General features: G+C 40.3%; 1 protein-coding gene across 2 annotated transcripts in view; it reads left to right on the top strand.

The window, feature by feature from the left end:
- The window catches only part of LOC105282760, a 44638-nt gene extending 24007 nt beyond the window's left edge, over nt 1–20631 (top strand). For both annotated transcript variants that reach the window (XM_011344984.3, XM_020032799.2), the window contains 7 exons: nt 736–865; nt 11561–11799; nt 14287–14415; nt 14520–14627; nt 14873–15133; nt 15459–15720; nt 16861–20631. In XM_011344984.3, coding sequence (XP_011343286.1) covers nt 736–865; nt 11561–11799; nt 14287–14415; nt 14520–14627; nt 14873–15133; nt 15459–15720; nt 16861–17927 — 2196 coding nt within the window. In that variant the 3' untranslated portion in view covers nt 17928–20631. The remainder of the gene's footprint in view (nt 1–735; nt 866–11560; nt 11800–14286; nt 14416–14519; nt 14628–14872; nt 15134–15458; nt 15721–16860) is intronic.
- Nucleotides 20632–21815: the final 1184 nt, after the last annotated feature.

The raw sequence follows: 21815 nt of genomic DNA, 5'->3' as shown, positions 1-21815 counted from the left end.
AAGAAATTAATTTATTTTAACATTGTATAAATATATAATACCTCTTACAAATGTTTCTTGAAAATTGCAGTAATTTGGACATATAGAAGATGTTAATGTCGATATCGCTCATTTCCGATCAAATTGATATTCTGCCAAGCGATTGCGGCCGTTGGCGGATTACAAAACGCGCGATCGGTTACAAAAGTGCACGCTAGTGTCCAAGAATGAAAGGAAAAATGGCCAGCAGGCGCCATCGGGTTTTTCTCCGATTAATACTAGAATACTAGAACGATTTTAAGCTCACGACGATTCATGCTGCGCATGCGATCGTGAGGGCGCGGGGCGTTCGTAATGTCGGGCCAAGAGAACAAGGGGAAAGTAGGAGTATGTAGAAGACGTGAAAACGTGTCTGGCATCCGTTTTGCTTCGGAAACGAATTTTGAAGTCAATGCCATTCTCGCCAATACTGATTTATTCCAGACTCGCGACATTTTCATCGAAGTACTGATTATGAACATAGTGCTCTGAATAATTGTCCATAATTTGACATAATTTTCAATTTCGCAAGAATGCGAGAGAACATACTTCCTCTAAAGATTGTTTCAAAAGCTTTATTTTTCAGACAGAAATTTTTATTTTACATATGATGTTAGAAGATGTTTAATCGATTAAAATTTAATAAGAAGAAATATATGATTAATCTTTAAGCTCATCGAGAAGATATATTATTAAGTAACTGTTCGTCTGTTTCAGGATGAACGAGGGCGGCTGATGAGACGCAACATCGTGAGGTATGCTGTGCTCGCGTATGTCATTACGCTGCAGAGGATTTCCCTGCGCGTTAAGAGGCGTTTCCCAACTCTTCAGCATATGGTGGATGGAGGTCAGTAAGTTGCATTTCCCAGATATATATTTACGTGCCAGCATGAAAAATGAGCGATACACTTTAAACTGCCTGCTTTCTAATGTTAATCACAGTATAATTGGAAAACATGAAAAATTCGATGAAACATCAAAATAGATCCTGTTTAGATCGAGTGATAATAACGAATTTTAGTATTGTAATATCTCCTTAAGACTAAATTAATATCAATTAATTATAATTGGAGAGATTGATAATGTATTATTATCATGAATCATCAGTCTCTTGATCAGTCTCTTGAGAAATCCATTATCCCTGGCTTTGACTTCCACGGATTATTTCCATCATCGTTCGCTTTTATGATCAACGTATATCAAATCTTTCCGCAATATTTTTTTGCAGATTTAAGTAGTCTCTTGGAATCGACTAGCTCTCTCGACATAAGTCTTCCCTTTGATTACAAAATCCACGTTTAATTTCTGCATTAATAAACATGGACTGTTCAGCAATTCCAAGAAAAGATCTTTCTAAAATATTTAAAGAATTTTGTAATATATTCAAAACGCAATTATTTTTTGTAAGATTTATTTAACCTACGCTAAGATTGGCATGTTTTATGTTGTTAAGTCATGCGATCAGTGATGCGATCAATCACCGACGATAGCCATCCTAAACTTTTATTTAAATTCGCTCGTTGTCTCATTCTCGCAATGGACGAATGCAGCGGACGAGGACAATGTCTTCTTACTGCATCGAGCAGCAATCGCTTTCCTCTTTGTGTCCGAGCTCACGGCTTTCTTATCACATTACACGTCGCCATTCCATTAGTCGGCATGTGTATCGGTGGACAAAGCCGTTCACCACGTCATCTATAAACATATAATATAATGTTCTTCTCGCCGCGCGCACCATGGCGGTGCAAGGACAGCTTGGTAGTTTTGTCCTCTTCGCCATTCTTCCGCTGCAATGCAACCGCTGGCAATTGCAAGCGATATCGCGAACATTGAACGCTCGGCAAGCTATAATAACGCTTCGCTTCTGTCGTGCGTTGAGCTGTCGCGCGAAATAATGGATGTTCCAGCAAAGTCGCGTTTCAGCAGTTAGCGCGTTAAACGGTACTTAAACGTTGCAGCAGACGTTAGACAAAACGCGCACATCCACTAAAGCCCGTATCAGATTGCGCATTAGAGATTGAAATTGCGAGTTGGAAAGTGTGATTTGATTAATCTAAAGGTTGGCATGTACATGTACGTTTTAATTGATCAAATCCCAATTTCCAAATTGCAATCTCGATTTCCAATCGCGCGTCTAATACTTAATGCTGCGTCCAACATGCATTCGGCTGGAGGAAATTTTGCACGGAAAAACGAGAGAGGAAAATCAATTTTGAAAGTTAATTAATGATCATTTTGCAGTCATTTTTCTGTTGTGACATTTTGCAAATTATTAAATTTAATAATTTCAGCATGGAATACAACTAGTAGAGGTCGTATCAAATGGCGGAGTAACATTGACGAATAGTAACTCGATACATTTGCGGTCTTACACCGTCCATTAATCCCTAATGATCATGTTTTGCTCACGTGGGTAATTCGTAGCTTTGCTAATAGCAAATAAGTGAATATTAGATTTATAAAAATAGATAAAAATTAAGAAATATCATGGAATGGATCACTTGTCTCAATTACTAAATAATAATATTGATAAATGTCTACAAATTAAATAATATTATATAATTTAGATTTTGTTCAAGCGATCCTTTTTCAAATTATCAATTTTTATTAGTTAAAAGCATGATTTATTTTCTGAATTGTTTCGTTAGCTTTCTTGCTTCCTGCAACCTAGTCTTCGAAGTAGCTTGTACAACATTTTTATTATGCCGAAGCGGATGTTACTCCGTACCAAAAATAGCCCACGTTCTTCCTACGAGAATGCGGTAAATGCATGAACATGAGGATCTCATCCTCCGATTGAGGAGAAAGTGACGGAATTAATGACAAAAACTCGCTTCTCCCATGGAAAGAACTAACTCTGCGACGCTAAAAGAAATATATCGACGCATTTGAATGGCAAAGCTGTGTCCGGAAAGTAGAGAATAAAATATCGCATGCAGGATTAAAGAAGAATGACGTATGTAATTGTATGGATACAATACGAAGAATAGATTCCAATCAGTCATATTTTTACCTCGCTATATGTTCAAGATGTGTCACACACGAAACTGCGTAATGCACAAATAACCAGGCACAAATAATAAATTTCACGGAATTGACCATGCTCGACAGAGAGAGATAGAGAAGCAGAAAAAGAGATATCTTCCTCAAGAAGGCATTCCGGCGTACAATTGCCACGGACGTCATTCAAAACGATTTTATGCATGTGCTTGCACAGCAGAATCGTCGACGGTCGTTGACATCGATGAAGTATTACGAAAGACTCGGGATAAATTCCTATTGTGCCTTGTGCGAATACAGACACGCATATTTCTATAATGAATCGCGTAAGTCTTCGAAATTCGATCTCAATCAAAATTGATACATCCTCAGCTAGTGTTTGCCCAATGATAATCATCAGCAAATAAAATCAAGTTAGTTTTAACGCAATAAATTTAAACGCAATATTCATCTTATCAACAGATTCATTGTGGGTAGTCTTACCTGCGAACTGAAAGTATTCATATCACACATTCGAGCACGAGCTATTCGCGAGTGCGTTCAATAACGAGAGACAGACGGCATCACCACGAGAACAGAAAGTCGGGCCGTCGCGTGCCTGCGGTCGCGTTACGATCTCGCGCGGGGTTACGGCGCGACGAGAGGATGGAATCTCGAGGAACGTCTGGAAAGTCGAAATTATCCGCGTGTACCAATTCCCGGCGAATTACGATCTGGAAATCGTCCGGCGCCGCGCTCTCGTACGCGCGCAGTCGGCCGCGACTGCTCGCGATCGCTCGCGGCATCGTCAGGCAATTTTCACGTGCGTCCGGGTAATTTTCAAGCGAGCGCACCCGCGAAAGAGAGAAAAAGACTCGCTTAGAAACGCCGGAGCGCCGGCGCCAGTTCCTCCTCGTCCTTTTCCTTTTCCTCCGCCGAGTAATCTTCTCGTTTTGCAGCATGCTCGGGCCCACGACGGCGCATCCCGCCGCTTCTATTCCCGGAGCCGAGCGTGCTAAGAGGCTTCTTCTGATCGCGCTCCTCCTCGTGCTCCTCACCGCCGCTGTCCTGTTCTCGTTCTTCTTGTGCACGCCGCTCCTTCATCGACGCGGTGCATGCAGAAATAACCCGGCGCGATTATTACGGGCGATCCGGAGCGCCGATGCGCCGCCCGCTGCCCGATAAGATAATCATCGGTCACGTCTTGGATTTCCACCCGAGAGGTATTCTTTCTGGTCCCCTTTCGGTCCTCGTGTCTCTCTCTTTCTCTCTCTTTGTGCCGCGGATCTGCTCGTCTGCTGATTTTCACCGTTAATGCCCTGTAAGCGCGCGGCGTTCTTCCCTCAGGCCACGCCGTACGCTAGATATCACTCAGCCACGTTTCACGAGCGGGCAGATCTCTTTTCCGTTTCAAGCTCGCGATTCGGTCCGCGTATTAATGACACACCAGCCGCGGACGAGATGCGTCCGCTATCAATTTGACGGCGCCCAGATGGAATTATAATCTCTTCTTTTTTTTCTTTACGGTACGTCTCCTTCTCTCCGCCCATCAATCCATTCGAGGCGAATTAGTTTCGCGTTCCGACCAGCGATCGCCGTGTTACCCTGTCGGACGAACGTGATGAAGCTCTGTCAGCGCGAGCGATTGTGGAAGTTATCTTGGGATCGGTATGGATCGCTGTGCAGTTAGGTCGCAAGACTAGACGTTAAATATAGCCGACGTAATGAGAGCCATAATCTAGCCGCGACTGTAAGTGGTAATCGGCTACCCGGCTCAGTAGCATGCTGACGATACGTGCACAACCGCCATCTCGTTTCCTTCGGCACCTCCGCCAAGTTGCGGGAGCTTTAGGAATCGCGCTACCCATCGCCATCATCATCATCATTATCGTCAAGATCGTCGTCATCATCATCATCATTATTATAGCCAAGATGGTCGTCGTCGTCGTCATCATCATCATCATCATCATCATCATCATCATCATCATCATTATCATCATCATCATCGCCGTCGTCAGCGGTAGCATCCTCAAGCTAGGACCACGTCGGCAAGAGCAGAGCAAAAAACCCGGGAATCCGTTTCTTCTCCTCTTTTTCTTCATCCATTTCCTTTCCTCGAAGGCGACCGTAATACGCGCCGCCGACACCATCGCGTACAGCAACGTGCGCGTAGCACGCGCTATCTATATTTATTGTCAGCGTGCAAGGATACAGGAGGAATCTATAAGAATTAAAGGTTGCTTAAATTTCGTCCTGGAACATTTTCCGAATTTGTTGCTCTCGAAATATCCAAGTTAGAATTTGTTGCTTGCAAAATAAGTTTAACCAATAGCGGAAAACACTCACAATTAGCAGAAATTATTGTCTCAAGTAGAATTTCTCCGCGATTATGCCGAACGATCGGCAGCGCGCCGGCCCGGTCCGCAAAAAAATAATTACGCCCGGATATAGTGGCATGGAGAGCTCTGCGGCCAATCGTAGATTGAACCGAGATAAGGCCGCCCCGCGGATAAAGCTCCGGCGCGGATCTCAGGGGGATTTCACGGTATTCGCGGTAGAAATGGGGGAAATCCACGACATTAATTAGCTTCGCGATAAGACCGACTTCACGCGCGATCGTACGCGCGGCGAAATTGACGTTTCTCATTTTCTCGCACGTGGCGGGCGCCACGCACGCACGGCGATTCGCTTTAGAAAGAGCATGATCCGAGTCTCCTCCATCGATTAACGTTTCGAGAGTAACGGATCCCTCGGCCGTTTATTCGTCGGGTTCTCCCGAGTTGCTCGAGGAACAGTTATAGCATGCGACCGGGTCACACGTGTGTCGGTATTCTTGAAACAGCGGAAAATCCGTGATCTTTGCTTGAACGTAACGCTCGGTAGAGATCGGCCTTGGAGAAGGTCGGACCTTGACCGTGCTCGCCTAAATGAGGGAAACGAGAGGACGAAGAGAAACGCGCCGGTCTCCCGGAATATAAGATTTCTTCATCGTTTGACGGCCATTGAACCTGCCGCGTGACACATGAGCGTAGATACGATGCATTCCGGTTAATTCATTCGCGATGCAGAAAATTACGCGAGTGTAAAATTGCAACATGATGATCACATAAAATGTTCCGTTCAGCTTTTCTATTTCAGTCGTCGATCGAAGCAAAGTTTCTATTATTATGAATCATTCGTTTTTATCAAAATAGAAACAGCAGATTCATATAGACAAATCTATTTTTTAGATTTAAATTCAAACTTTCCAATATTAATTTTGTATAAAATGTACAGTTAATTAATTATTCTCAGACACGGTACTATTTGCATTGCCACGTTACCACTATACGATTAAGAATGCGGATCAGTTGGACTGGACATCATCAAATTACATTTGATTAACGTGGTCTGCACAGAAACTTCGTTTCGACGGTACAGACGATTAGGTATGCGAGTCACTTCACTGATTAGTCAAGAGAATGTAAACGGATTGAAGCCTTTACATTCTAAAAGCGGATTGAAAGATTTGCATACCCGTCAAAAATAATTATATTTATTACAGTTTAAATAACGTTTCATAAGCATGTGCCTGTAATCGTTGAGATTTATTAAAATTTCTCTCATACCAAGATATAATACATTATTATATTTAATTACCATTGCGCAACAATACCACACTATCCGCGATTCTTATAAACGACTTGTTTAAATTATTAACCATTGGCCGTGCATTTATAATTAAAATTTCAGATGCAATTCGAGATCAGTTCCTATTTTTAAAAATCTCACATTTGTCTCGTTATCGTTGACTTACGCCACTATTTAGCCAAGTCTAATAAATCATTAGACTTGGCTAAACCTACAGAAGCTGCGGGTAACGCCAGATCGAGCTTATGATTTGCTCGGCCATGGAAAATCTCGTAGGTTTCTCTTGCGGGCGTAGGAGTCTCGTGCTTGGCTTGAAGAACGCTTTGTGTCGCTCGGATGATAGTGAAATCGTTAATGGCGCGTCATGTGTTGTGCGATCATCGGGATCGACGACGCAGCACGTGAGCGAATAATGCATGCGCGCATCTTGATTCAAGCATGGACACGTCGATTTTCTCCTTGGCAGACACGGTCTATTGACATCCAGCGCGCATCCGCTGCAACGAGTGCGCGACCAGTCGCTCAAAGTTCCTCGCCTCTAATTATATACGTGGGAATATTTCCTAATCAGTGCATTTTCACTGGCGCCAAGTCTGCGACTGTGTTCACCTCCCATACACACATCTATTGCAACGTCGCGTCGGTGCGGCAGCTGAAAGTACCATTATTCATATGCGAAAGGTTTATTATTATGTACAAAAAGTTTTCAGCGAATTGCTGTATTGGCAAAGTCTTACGATTATGTATTCTGGAGTGTTCTTCATTCTATCTCGTTCCTCCTCATCGTGATTATTTGCAGTTGTAAAGATTTAATTGAATTTACTCGAATTAACGTTTCACATGAAATACTTTCTCGTTGCTTCATATGTGTTTAGATATATTATCGAATATTTATCGGAAAGTTATCGAGGAAACGAGAAGTGTGTGGATCATATAGTTTTGTGTTTTATTTGATATGTTCGATTTGGATAGAATCTTGAAGAGAAAGCGTGCACAAATGACAATTCTCCATGCTGAAGAAACCAATAGCAGGGGTAATTTTATTCCGAAGAGAAAACTTCTCCGGTGTTATTTAATGATCATCGTGCCGCGAGAGGAAGGTTGAAAGGAGAAGATACAATACCCGGATATCGTTTTATCGACTCGAATGTCCCCACATCGAGATCCCCCGCGACACTTTTACATAGGACATCCGCATTCATGGACCTCTGCGTTGTAGAGGTATGCTTAAGGAGTTATAGACCGGATGGGAGACTGGTTTTCTCCGAAGGATGCTTTCCAGCGTCGTCACTGCATGTTCGCAAGGGTGCGAAGAAGGAAGGGCGAGGGGGGGGGGGGTCGAAGGAACTTGGTTTATTTTTTACCTCCACAGCGACCTTGCCAACCGAGCAAGGATCCCCGCGTTTATTGACCCCTGCCGAGTATCCTTCTCTCTCTCTGGCTTCGTTGTGCGTCGAGGTATTTGTACCTTACCTTGCTCATCCTCCGTCTGTAGCCCGTGCTCCCGAGAGGTAAACATCCTCCCAAGAACGGACGGAACCACTTCTTTTTCGTCGAAGTCGTTTTACGACTGATGGGAATCGCGAAACGCGACTGTGGCTGGCTGCAATTTTCTGAAATCTTGCCTATACCGTCACGTACTTGTAACTGCATCTGAAAAGCAAATCATCCGCGTCGCACAATGGCACAATTATGCATTGTAATTATTGCGTCAGAGATTGTATCCGTAGACTTGAGGACTGCTATGCTACAGAACACGATGGAAATGAGTTTTTGAGTAAAATAAACCGGATATTTCGAGGCAATTGTTTGGGAGAGATAATCTCTTACGTTAAATTTTAATTATATTTCTGGTTTTCAAATATCCGAGAATAAAATATAAAAGCGACAAGTCTTGTTGTAACTTCTTTCTTGTCATTTTTCTTTTTGTTTTCTTCTACGCTTCATAAATCTCTCTCTTATTCTTTCTCGCGTATAGACTCTCATCTATATTTAGACCTCAAGTATCCTGATACTTTTCTTGCGCGATCGTACACGTCGAAGTGCATTTTAATTTTACGTTCTACAACTGCATCAGCTATCTATTTATATCGGTATGGCAGCGTAAGTGCCGCGAAGAAAGCTGGCTGCTAATTCCAATTTAATGACCGCGAATTCAAACTCATTGCACGCGCATCGAGTTTTACATCGAACATCACCGAGTGCTCCGCAATCTTCAGAGATACGGTGATTATGATTCACGAGCTATAATTTAGTGTAAACAACCGACGGGGTCGGGGAACCACGTACGCGCGTGGTCAGGCGCTTTCTTAATTAGCGTCGATTTGCTTCTATTAGCGGATACTAACGGCATTAAGTAACTCTTACCTCCTAGAAACAGCAGCAGCTCTGTGTCGCCAAGCCTTGCGCAGTGTTCCCCTCCCCCCTCGACCGGGAAACGTTACACCGACTCGCGAATTAAGCAGACGTCATCCCACAAAATCGCGCCCGACCCGTAAAAACCCGTGAAAGTGGATATAAATTACCTTTATGGCGGTGGGCGCTTTCGAAATTTTTCAGGCGCCCGGCGCCGCACACTTTCCGCGCGATAATCGTATACGCCAACGTACAACATGATAGAAATTAAATAATTTACAGTCGAAATCCGAATATGGTTCTCAAAGGATCAGGAAACAATTTTTCTGGCAATTGAATGTAACTTTTAAACATGTTTTTAATTGTGCCGTTATTCCTATGTTCTCTTTAGCTTCTTAGGCAGCGCATGTCGAGAAAGAATCTTCCAATACACTCGTTTTGATGTATTTGGTCTTCACTGCCAATAACGTATCACGGCACTCGAATGAGTCATGCAATGAGTTATCGGCCGTTACTTTTAGTAGCTGCCTGCAAATTCTCGGGCTCATTGTGCACGATGTCATGTGACCACGCGACAGTATCAAGGTCGCATGAGGAATCGGGCGAATCGTATATCGACTCAATCGATTACTCCAGAACAATATCAGTTCGTGCATTCTGCGCTGTTCGCTGACGTTTCTCAAATCGCACACAGCGAAATATACTTTGCGTTTGCAACTGCAAAATACAACTGTTTCATTACGTGTATATAATTTTTATTTGATAAAACTTAAAAGTGTTTTGTTTGGCTTGATAATCTTTACTCTTAATTGCTAATGTGATATATTTTATAATAAATTGTTAAAAAATAATGTTACTTCTCTAGTTTCATCTGCATAAAATGCATACCCAAAGAATAAGAGAGCACCGTGCACATGCTTTATCAGCGAAACGATAACAATGGGCATGCATATGAACGTAGGCACGTCACAGTAAGAAAGGAGTGAAGACAATCTTTCACATTAAGAAATTTTCATGCCGTGTGTTTAAAACATATAAATCACGCAAAACGCTAAATCGAACTGGCGCGGCAGTCCACGTCAGTTTTTGTCATTAAGGTGTGTACCTGATCCAGCTATCGCACGCCTGTTGAATAAAAGAGCACGCGTAGCGTCATTAGTAATCTACACGTTTCGACTGGAGTTTCTTTCATCTCGCAGACGGTTTCTTCGATCGACGACCGACCAGAGCGACGCCGCGAGTTATTTCGTTAATTCGCCCGCAGCAAGGTTGCCTCAATTTTTTTCGGGTATCGCCCCAGCCTAGAGACGGACGTGAGCGTTTCCGCCAGCGCGACCCTCTCTGCTCTAATAATAAAAAGATGCCTCCGAGAGAAATTACGATGTTCCCGTTAGTTGATCGGATACCGATAGAACTGGTAGTTACGACGCTCTCCGCGATCGTCGTGACTTTTAAAATAGTTTTTGTGCTGATTGCGGTCGTTAAAGTCTCCTGGCGAAGCCAAATCTTTGAGTGTAAAACATTCTACTGCATTTACAGGACGTACAATGACTTCGACTATCATGTTAAAAAACGTACGATGCCTTTCTTCCTTCTGGACCGTATGAATTTTTAAGTGAGTTAGGTGTTTTTAGAGTCAAACAGCTTTTTATGGTAATTGAAATTTATACTTTCTAAAGAGGATTCTGTTAGTATTTTGCATAATTTTCAAAATTATAGTTATTACAATTACGTATAAAAGTTGTGCTTTCACGCTAATTTTAGGAGGCTAAATTTAAAATAAAGTTTTATTTTTATATTTCGTTTAAAATAATAAAATATATTTCCAGAATTAATATGTATAGAATGACGTATCTAATCTTATACAATATTTTATACAAATTTATGTAATAAATTCAACCTTGTACCATAAATAGTTTTAGAAAGTAAATTCCGGAGTGTAGCCACATAAGAATAGCAGACATCAAACATTAAAGCAGCTGTTATCTCACTGTTGCATCTAAATGTCTCAGACTTGTTCTCACAAGTTTTGCATACCACCGAGTGACAAATATCCGATAATCACAAACAGATATATATATAAATTTCTCACTTTTACTAGAAAGGTGTCAACTTGCGATTCGTGAAAGATCCCTCGTTAAGATTTGGCGTGGAAGAAACTTTCGAGAAAACTATTATGCTGACGATATCGTACGTTTCGCGTTAGGAATTCATTCAATTTTCATATCGACTCCAGCAATCCAGCTGAAACCTATGTATGCCGCAAGAAAGTCGAAAGACGCTGATTATTTGATAATCCCTGTCGGATTAACGAACCGTGTTGATGAATTTCATAATTAACGCAGAATCGCCGAGCATCGCGAGGCACTGACTTACTGCCCCACGATACCGATCGCGATTTACGATATGCAGGCGTTCGTATTCCGCGTCGAGAAAACGTTTCAGGCGTCTCAAGCAGGGAAAGTTGTAATTACACAGTTTGCCAGGACATCCGGATGTATGTTTTTCGTTTAAGTCGGGCAACCAACGAAACAGCCCTCACGCATTAATCGCATTAACCGTTGATGTTTCATTTCAGGTCTGATGATGGAATCGGAGATGAAAATCTTCGAGATGATGAACAAGAAGGCGGGCATGTCCAAGTATTGGATGCCGCTCGTCTGGGCGACCAACATCATCAATAGGGCGAGGAAAGAGGCCCTGATTACCAGCGATCACGTAGTGCAAACCCTCCTTGTCGAGCTCAGCGACATCCGGAAGAGGCTTGGCGCATTGATTGGTTACGATACAGTTTGCGTCCCTCTAGTCTACACTCAGGTGAGTACTTTTGCGTGAAATTGAGTGACGAATTATAATCGATGTATCATTTATTTGTTTATTTTGGTTCTTGGAGAATAAGAAAAAGAAGGAAACATTTCTTGAATAGTATTTTCCGTTCATTCCTCTTTACACCGTAGTGCCGTGGAATCGCATAAAGAGCAATTACGTATCGATGGTGTCGCTTGTCATTGGCAGATATGTCGAATATGTTACGTGAATGTCTTCATCATTCTTCAGTAGTCATGCCATTATCATGCTTTAAGCGCCAGGAGCGTGACGCATTATTATGTAATTCCTTGACAGGCGTATCTAATGCATTATTTACTTGCAATGTGTGAAATTCTGTGACACCTAACTGAGCCACAGATAAATAAAAAAGCTCATTGTCGTTTGCACAAAAGCATAGTTTAGCAACGTTAATGTTATCTGCAGTGATTCTTTAATTTTTGAAATGTAAAGTTTTAGTGCCGTTTTATTCGATCACAAAATTAGTTATTACATAAAATGCTTTGCTGATAACACAGAAATTTAATCTGCATACTTACTCATAGTACGAAACTTGAAAGTCGCAGCAAATTATTATGTTACAACTGTTATTACGTTAATGTGCTCGTTATCAACCGATTAAAATTACGCAGAAACGTGTCTATTTAGCACGCGATTTTCCCGACTCGCTTATGTAGCGTTAAACAATCAGCGCGTTAAGCGATTGCACAATAATATTATTTATCTTTCTTTCATTCTATAAGCTGATATCCTCTTTTAAATTTTTCTATTTATCGAAGTTTTCAGGACCGTAAACACATTGAAATTGTGAAAATAAACTCACTCTTAAAGACACGAGGTTTCGTTACTTGTAATTAGTTGACATGCATGAGTTGTGAAATTGTAATTACTCATCAGCTGATTTTGCTAATAGTCTAGTGTAAACGCTATTTTCGAGGAATTAAATAGTACGCCATTTCGTAAATCTAGACGAACGTGATGCTAGCACTCGATCCATGTTATGAGAAACATTTCATGTTTTCGGCTTCTTGTTTTATATTTAAAGTCTAATTATATGAGATAAAAGAGGTATATTAAATATATAAAATTTCATGGAAAATATTTCATCAAATCTGATTATTAATAATTAATATTATATTAATGTTATGTTAATATTATACGATAATTATTACAGCGTATTAATAAAATAAGATTTTGTTAATTTGGCAAAACTAGCAAAACAACGTTAAATATTGAACGTAGTTTTTCTTACGTATCACCATATAAATCATGATATAAATCTCCCTCTCAAGACACGACAGCGCGATTCGACGTAAAATCGCAAGAAGATTACGCGTAACAACCGTAAAGTATTCACTGCGTAATGATACATCCATCGAAGATTAATACCCGTTTCGGATGCTCGCTATTATTGCACACGTCTGCGTTTACACTGCAAACATTTCTGCTCACTTATGCCGCGTATGTTCTCCAGAAGTTTCACCACACACGGCACGATGTATCATGATAAATAGTTTATTTGAACCTGTGCGTAGTGTATTTTCCGTATATAGAATAAAGAATATACAAATATTTTCAGAATATTAAATGTTTCTTTTGATATGGACATTTAGAGAAAAATTATTAAAGATTATTAAAGATTTACATCGAAATAATGCATTAATAATTTACCTCGGAAATCTTGTAATTTCAGCGTATTATGCATACATATAATGACAATTAATTCAACTGCATATTGAATAATTATACTCAAGAACATATTTATAACGTACGTTTTTGTAAGTAAAGATTATGCCTCTGGAGACGTTTCTGAAGTTGCAGTCGGCGGATGCAGCGCGAATATTAAATCGTGCATGATACACGAAGTCGATTGACGTGTTGCATGGTCAAGGCCGGCGAGAGAGTTGAACAATAATTTTACTGCGATACGTCACGCCTTCGGAAACACCACGTTCTAGATGAATCTTTCGGATCCAGCAGACTCGAAACACTCGCAATTCTATATGGTAGATTTTCCATTATGCGTGTATGCGCTATACTTTTGCATAAACTACTGTTTCCTGGTGACCTTCGATGAGAAAGGCGGTGCTTGTGACAACCTTGATATTCATTCATTAAACCTGTTTGCCTGGTACTTGCATGAAAGAGAGAGAACCGCGATCGGAGAGAAGCGGCAGTAATTCTCTCCAAAGTTCGAAACACTTCCGGTGAAAATAATTGTCTTCCGTTATGATTCGTTATGATTTCGGCTTCCGAAGCGTTCCAAGCAACGAGTTTATCCCGAGGGAAATAATGCACGTATTGAAACATAATGCACGTATTTAACGTCTCTCACTTACGTTTGATACCATTGGATGTTTCTTTCTAAACGATAAGTGTTCCGTCGCAGATGAAATGGTTTTGCTGATAATTACCGTATACTTTTATTGCGGTGATGTAGCGAGAATTTTTTTACAATTGAAATATGTTTGTGTGCAGGTGGTAACATTGTCACTGTACGCGTATTTCTTCTCGGCCTTACTCGGCAGACAATTCGTCGAGCACTCCAACAGCATCGGGAAGTATGAGGAGCCAGACATGTATTTTCCGTTCTTCACGACGTTGCAGGTGATTAGAATAATCGATTAGACTAATATTATCTTCCGTATATCTCGGCGTTCTTCCTGCACAAATTTGTAAAACTTCTTTTATTAACTCAATGTGTCTTGTAGTTTTGTTTCTACGTCGGATGGCTGAAAGTCGCCGAGGTCTTGATTAATCCTTTCGGCGAAGACGACGACGACATCGAGCTGAACTGGTTGATCGATAGACATATCAAGGTATATATAGGAGATGATCGCGATAAATCATACATGCAGGTTCTATAGCCGAGTAATTCACAAATTGTTACGTCGAATTACGTATAAATATTTTCTTCTCCACTAAGCAATGCGGTAAAAAGAAAAGACGCTAAAACATAATATTTGCACATGAAAATATATTTTTTGCTGTGTATCTTAGTTTTTTCTGCGAGCATATGTTAATGCATTTTTTTTATCGTGTCATCGCGTTTGTCATGTAATAGGCGGGTTACATGATCGTCGACGAGATGCACGAAGAACATCCGGAACTCCTGAAAGATCAATACTGGGACGAGGTCGTGCCAAAAGACTTGCCGTACACGGTAGCTAGCGAGCAATATCGCAAAGAGGAGCCGAAAGGCTCCGCGGAACATTATAAAGTAAAAGACAGCGACGCTCTTTACGCAAACGTTATGCTGGGCACACAGATTCACAGCCACGTTCAGCATCGTAAGGCTCATCAGGATGATATGTATGCCGATTACGTAAGTAAACTCTTCACATCAATATAGTTTTATCAGTATAGTTTTGCAAACAATTAATTTTACTTTTATTCCGTCAGATTTATCGATAAACTGTCCAAGAAGTAATTTCAGGTTCCAATCTTTTCTAATAATCTATAGCGGTTTGTTATTTATTTTTATAATATATCTAATAATATAATATATTTTTATAATATCTACATTATTTGTTGTAAAATTTAATGATACCAGAATTATTTTATAATATTCCATAGAGCGTTGTTATGCTTATATAAATTTCAAATTCACTATTATTATATTTTTATAATGACTCTCGTATGTCTATCAGGAAAGCGTGGATACTCCGTTGGTGGAACGGAAGAAGAACGGCTGGTTCCAACGACAGATCACCAGAGTAGGCTCGGTACGCAGTTCCTCGACCACGTATAGTAGCGGGGGTGGTTTCTTCTCGCGTAATAGGCACAACAGCGTGTACAGTAGTCATGAGACCGGTGGTCTCCCGCAAACGAACAATCCGAATCTCAAAATATCACTCTACGATCGTCTCGTGGGACGCAAGAGCATTCGTAATCAGCGCATTGGTCGCCAAGGTGTGTATAGTAAAGTCGAGCAAACAAGTATCTGCAGCAACTTAACGATAAGAAGAGACTTAATAAAAAGTACATTAATGTTTGTTAGATTTTTATGTTAATTATGCCACGTCAACTACTATTTTTATCGTACTTATATTGACAGTCATTCTTCTCAGCAGCATTTCGAAGAATACTCTAATATAATAATATATAATAACAGAATTATATTTTTTCGAATTTTTATGGTCATATCTTACTATCAATCCCTAGATGAATAATTTTGAATAATCAAGGAAGTGGATAACATTTTAAATTATACGTATGTAAGTGTTCAATATATTAATATACATTTTTGAATGTTATGTAGATTTACCAAAGTTTATACCAAATTTAAAAAAGTATGAAGATATATCTACAGTAAATAAGAAAAATATTTATTCATTATGTTTTTTTGGGATAGTCGTGTACGAAAGTGGAAAATATTAAGATAAAATGTGTTTTAATATATTGCATTCTTATTTAAATTGAATTATACTGAATAGAATACTTTGCAGTAACATTTTAACGATTATCCCAAAATAAATGAATGTCTAAATATTTCTTTACCTGCTACATTTTTATTCTCGTGATACTGTCGAATGTCATTCGTTGCATTAACATATTTTCAAAGAAACTCTGATGACGCGGGTGTTTCCAGCTCAAGATTTTTTCCTCTGAGTCACAACCCGTCTTGAAAGAAAGTCTCGTGTCGTAAGCTTTTCCTTTATTACTTCCACGTACTTGCAAGATTACGTAATGTTTGTACGATCTCCATAATTTCCGCGATTATTTCGCGCCAATTGTTCAATGAGACTCTAAAATCCTTGTACTTCTTTGTCTCCCTCATCGTCGTCTCGAGAGAAGGAAGACAGCGACGATGAAGAAAAGTATCGTATCCGCGTAATTATATTCTCAATGTATTCCGCAATGTGTCTCCAGTCTGGCGCCAAAGCAACGGTTTAAAAGTTATTTTCGTTCTTCTTTGCGTCCTTTTTAGACGGGAAGCGCTTTACTATAGTTGTTAGTTTAATCGGCAACGTCATTACTTATTTGCTACGTGCGTCCTCGGAATCATCGAGCAAACGTCGTTCTAACGTTGCGATTTGTTTCTAATTGCAGGCACTATGACGAAGCTGAACTCAGTGCCGGTATCCCTGAAGAACAGGCCGCGTATACCGACTCCGGACGTGACGAAAGAGGTGGTCGACCGTGAACAGAGGCTGGCACTGTCGGCCGCCAATACGGCAAACATTGGTGCCGGCGTGGTGGGCGTGATACCAGCGAACGGTCACTATCCGACCGACCTGTCGGTGGTGGTGTTGTCGCCTATACAGGAAACTGAAAGCACACCATCATCAGGGAAATCTGGTGCCGCGGCCCTGGCGCAAGCCGTACTCTCGCCAACGTTAACCAGCGCCGGTCTAATGACTCCGGTAACTCTGACCCCCGTTACCATGAGTCACCTGACGCAATTGGGCCTGATGACGACGGCGACGACGACAACGACTCATTCCAACAATCAGGGCAACAGCATCCAGGCGACATTAACGGAAGTCAACAGCAGCGAGGAGGAAGGCAGCGGAAGTGGCAGCAGCCAGAGCGGAAGTATCACCGGTCAGGAGGACCGTGCGACGTCGTTGATCGACAACAATGGTAGTCCGATGGGCAGTAACGGCAGCTCACCCACTTTCGACAGCTACAACGATCGCTCGCCGATCCTGATGAGACCGGAGAAACTGAGCTACGTGGTGACTGCTGCCTTGCCCGCACAGATCAACAGTGCGGGGATGGAGGCGCGAGGTAGACGATCAGCATCACTGCCTGGTCCGCCAATCGCGCAGGTTGGTCGCGACGACAGAAGTGTGTCCCTGCCGCAATCGCCGGGATTGCAGCCGCGCGAGACTCGTACGGTTTCCGTATCAAGCAGGCAGGACGGTCTTATCATCGACAGACTGGCCACTTCCGGCAGTCAGGGCATTAGACCGAGGACCAACAGCTTCGGCCATGATCTTTCTAGGTCCAATCAAAGGGCGAATCAAGACACGTCGAGGAAGATGAGCAGTGTGTCGTGCACGAACACGTCGCTACCAAGCAACCTGGCTTCGGCGTCAATCCCGACATCGTCCACGAGCGTACCGACCACGACGACCGTCGCCGGAAGCAAACGGGGCGAGGTTTACGTTTGACGATGGCAAATACAGGCAAACGCGAGCCCGTTGGCATTTTCTGAGATTCTTTTCCCTTATCGCGGTTCCCTGCGTAGCGTTGCCATATGGTGGATCTATCTGGAGAACAATCTCGCTTGGTCATCTCCTTGATCCCTCGATTGGCCGTGTTAGGATAGATAATCCATTATTTGCAATTTCAGTATAATATCATTTATTTATCATGGGCGGTGGAAAGTTTCTTTATCATAGAAATAGATTTTTTCTTTCTTAGGAATTCTTTTCCTAGGAGAAGATTTCTAGGTATCTTTCGAGATGTTCTGTGCTTGATGGTAAGATATAACGCAGGTCGTTCTAAACGATGTGCCGCGAAGCGCAGCAGCATCACCCGCATTTACGATACTTTGTCGTTAATCGGTCGTTTATCGATCAACGAAGAGGAATAAATAAATTGTAGGCCATTATATTGTAAATAGTAATTTATACATTAAAGACTCTGTGTACGACTCGTAACGATCAATCTTGTAGGAGAATATACATTTAAAATGTATATTATAATTGTTAGATTAATTCGACATAAAAGTGAAATGACTGATTCCCGTGGAACGTGGTCATGTAGAAAAGATCAAATAGCTTATTATTCAATTGAATATCGATTCTTTACACTCGCGACGAAGGAGAGTTATAACAATAATGTGTGACAAAAAGTGAACAGTATAGGGAGTCAATGTGCCTTAAAAATTTAACAGGAGATATCGGAAATAATTTTGTATCGTCATTATATAATGTAATACTATAAGCAAGCGTCGGTTAATATTGCTCGCTGTTACACTAGTTTGTTATTCGTAACACACTCACTCGTGCATCGCAATTTCGTTATGAATTCGTTCGTTCGTGCGTCACACATATGATTCTTTGTGATACCACTTATAGATATCTAATATGTCGTTTCGTAAAGTGCCACGACGCTACATCGTGGATTATCAATATGCCGAGAGAAATCAAATCACTTACTTGTAATCATTCACATACTTTTGTACATAGCTGACTCTCGACTTGCCGTCCTCTTCCCTCTCGTCGTCTCTGAGCTGAGAGTTTCTCTATAACAAATTACGTTATATTTTTATTGCCATACATTTTAGCAATGCGATGTATTAGTCGCCTGCGAGATCAAACGTACCCGAAATGGCAGTATAAATTCACATATTTCATTTGCCATTTTTGTACATGTATCGCGTGACATAACGTTTGTTAGGATATTGTCAGAATATTCGTCAAGGATTAAGTAGATCATTATGCAATGTTATCGCCAATATTTTCTTTCACGTTTCATTCGTTTAAATTTTATCTGATGACATAGATTGATAAAACTGAATAATAGCGTTTAAGTAAAACATGAGTGATATGCATGCAGAAATCTTTTAAGGATTTATAAAATAGCTTTGCACTAGTACCATATTTGAAAACGGAAAAAACGGTTCGGAATGAAGCGCTTCTTGTTCTTGTTGCATCTCGATAATCGATGTTATAGCTCAAGTTGTTTGTAACGATAAAAGTCAATTGTTGCTTATTGTTATTGCGAGTATATTAGTGCAATTGAATCAAGAAGATGAGTATCACGGCTTGTCGACTGACGAGCGCGTGTACGTGTATATAGCTTACGATTAAGTAAATGCTGAGTTAATTAATCTGCTCAATGACGATGTGCGCGTAAGTTCGATCCGTAAGCGACGAAAAGTGTGCTATCGCAAACTATTACATATATTAAACATCATTATTTCATTACACATGTCAGTACATAGTTAGACATTTCTTGATTAATGATGGATACACTAAGAATTTAACGCCCACAATATGCAATTTTCCTAGCTGCGAGCTAGAATAGGAATAAGATTTTCTGGAACTGATAATGTATCAAAGATATTAGGATCTTGCTTGCACAATCTGACGTAAATTAGCGGAAAATATATCATTCTTTCCTATATATAAAACTGACATTAAATACATCAGTATATCCACACAGACATAATTTTAATCTAGATTTTAGATAGTTTTATGACCATAATTAAAAACAAAATCTCTTATCTTTTGCTTCATAAATTATGTTTAAGACAGTTGCTCTTGGTCATATAAGTGCGTATAGATCAAATGATTATGTAGCGTATATGTGCAATTGTACTACTACTACTACGGAGACTATCATGGTACATGAGGCAATATTAAAACAGTCTAATTCTGTAGTTAACATTATATAATAATATATTACATAATAATGTATTATACATAATAGCCCAATTATATATTATATTTGCGCGTACTGTGATGAACAGAAAAGAATAAAAAATATTTCGTCCCCGATATGAACATTTATTTATAGCGCGATTTTAAATATGTGCCTTAACTGGCGATTAATCGAACGATTAGCAATGCGTTATTTTCGTGCAATGACTGTTCGTTCTTGATTCCCTACGTCAAGCAACGTAATGTAAGAGAGAAAAAATCCAATTTTGTATATATTTAATTTACAGTATTTGTATATAAATTCCTTAGTTATTACCCGTAAACGACTAATTATTATCATTATCGAACAATCGGAGCCACGTAATCGACTTTTCTAAGTTTCTCGGTGCTCAGTCACACGTATTTAGTTGTATTAACGATATCATATATTATCTCTTATTGTCTATAATCTATGTTGGAATAAATACTTTGGAAAAATAAGAAATGTTAGCATGTGTCATTTAATATTGGAATTTAAATTCTTGTAACTCTCCTTATTGAAAAGTTGCACAGTTTTCAAATTACTATAGAACGATTTTTAATTATTAGATTTAAGTATCTTGCATAGATAGCAAAGTTTAAACAAGAATAAGGGATATTTTATTGGGTTGTTCGGAAAGTAATTTCGTTTTTCACAAAGCGATGTCGTTAGTCGCGTTCCTCGATACTTAACCTTACTCTAAGCGGCAAATTCGTTTTATATTTTGACAACTGACATTTCAGACGTCATTTAGTATCTTATTGTGTTGCGATCTGTCAAGTAATTGTTTTTTGGCATCACATCAAACATGGAAAATCAAAGTGAGAATTTTCGTAATATTTTGCTTTTTTACTACCGAAAGGGTAAAAATGCAGTGCAAGCGAGAACAAAATTGTGTGCCGTGTACGGAGAAGATGTATTGAGTGAACGTCAGTGTCAGAATTGGTTTTCGAAATTTCGTACTGAAAATTTCGATTTGAAAGATGCACCACGTTTAGGTCGGCCAATTAAAGCTGATGACGAGAAAATAAAGGCTCTGGTGGATGCAAACCGTCGCATAACAACACGCGAAATTGCTGAAAAGTTAAATTTATCGAATTCGACCGTTTACGATCATTTGAAACGCCTTGGATTCGTTTCGAAGCTCGATATTTGGGTTCCACACAATTTAAAGGAAATTGACTTGATTCGACGCATTACCATCTGCGATTCATTGTTGAAACGTGAAGAAAATGAACCATTTTTGAAGCGAATCATAACTGGAGATGAAAAATTGATTGTTTACAACAATGTTAAACGAAAACGATCATGGTCCAGGCAAGATGAACCTGCTCAATCGACATCCAAGGCAGATATTCATCAAAAGAAGACCATGCTTTCTGTATGGTGGGATTGGAAGGGAATCGTATTTTTCGAGCTACTACTAAGCAACCAGACGATTGATTCGAAAATGTATTGTCGTCAGCTGGATTAATTGGATGCTGCCATCAAGCAGAAGCGACCAGAATTGGCGAATAGGAAAGGTGTCGTATTCCATCACGACAATGCCAGACCACACACAAGTTTGGTCACTCGCCAGAAGCTTTTACAGCTTGGATGGGATGTGCTACCACACCCACCATACTCTCCTGATCTGGCACCATCCGATT

The sequence above is a fragment of the Ooceraea biroi genome, chromosome 1 (assembly GCF_003672135.1).
Source record: "Ooceraea biroi isolate clonal line C1 chromosome 1, Obir_v5.4, whole genome shotgun sequence".
NCBI classification, from domain to species: Eukaryota; Metazoa; Arthropoda; class Insecta; order Hymenoptera; family Formicidae; genus Ooceraea; species Ooceraea biroi.
This window is presented reverse-complemented; position numbering and strand designations above follow the sequence as displayed.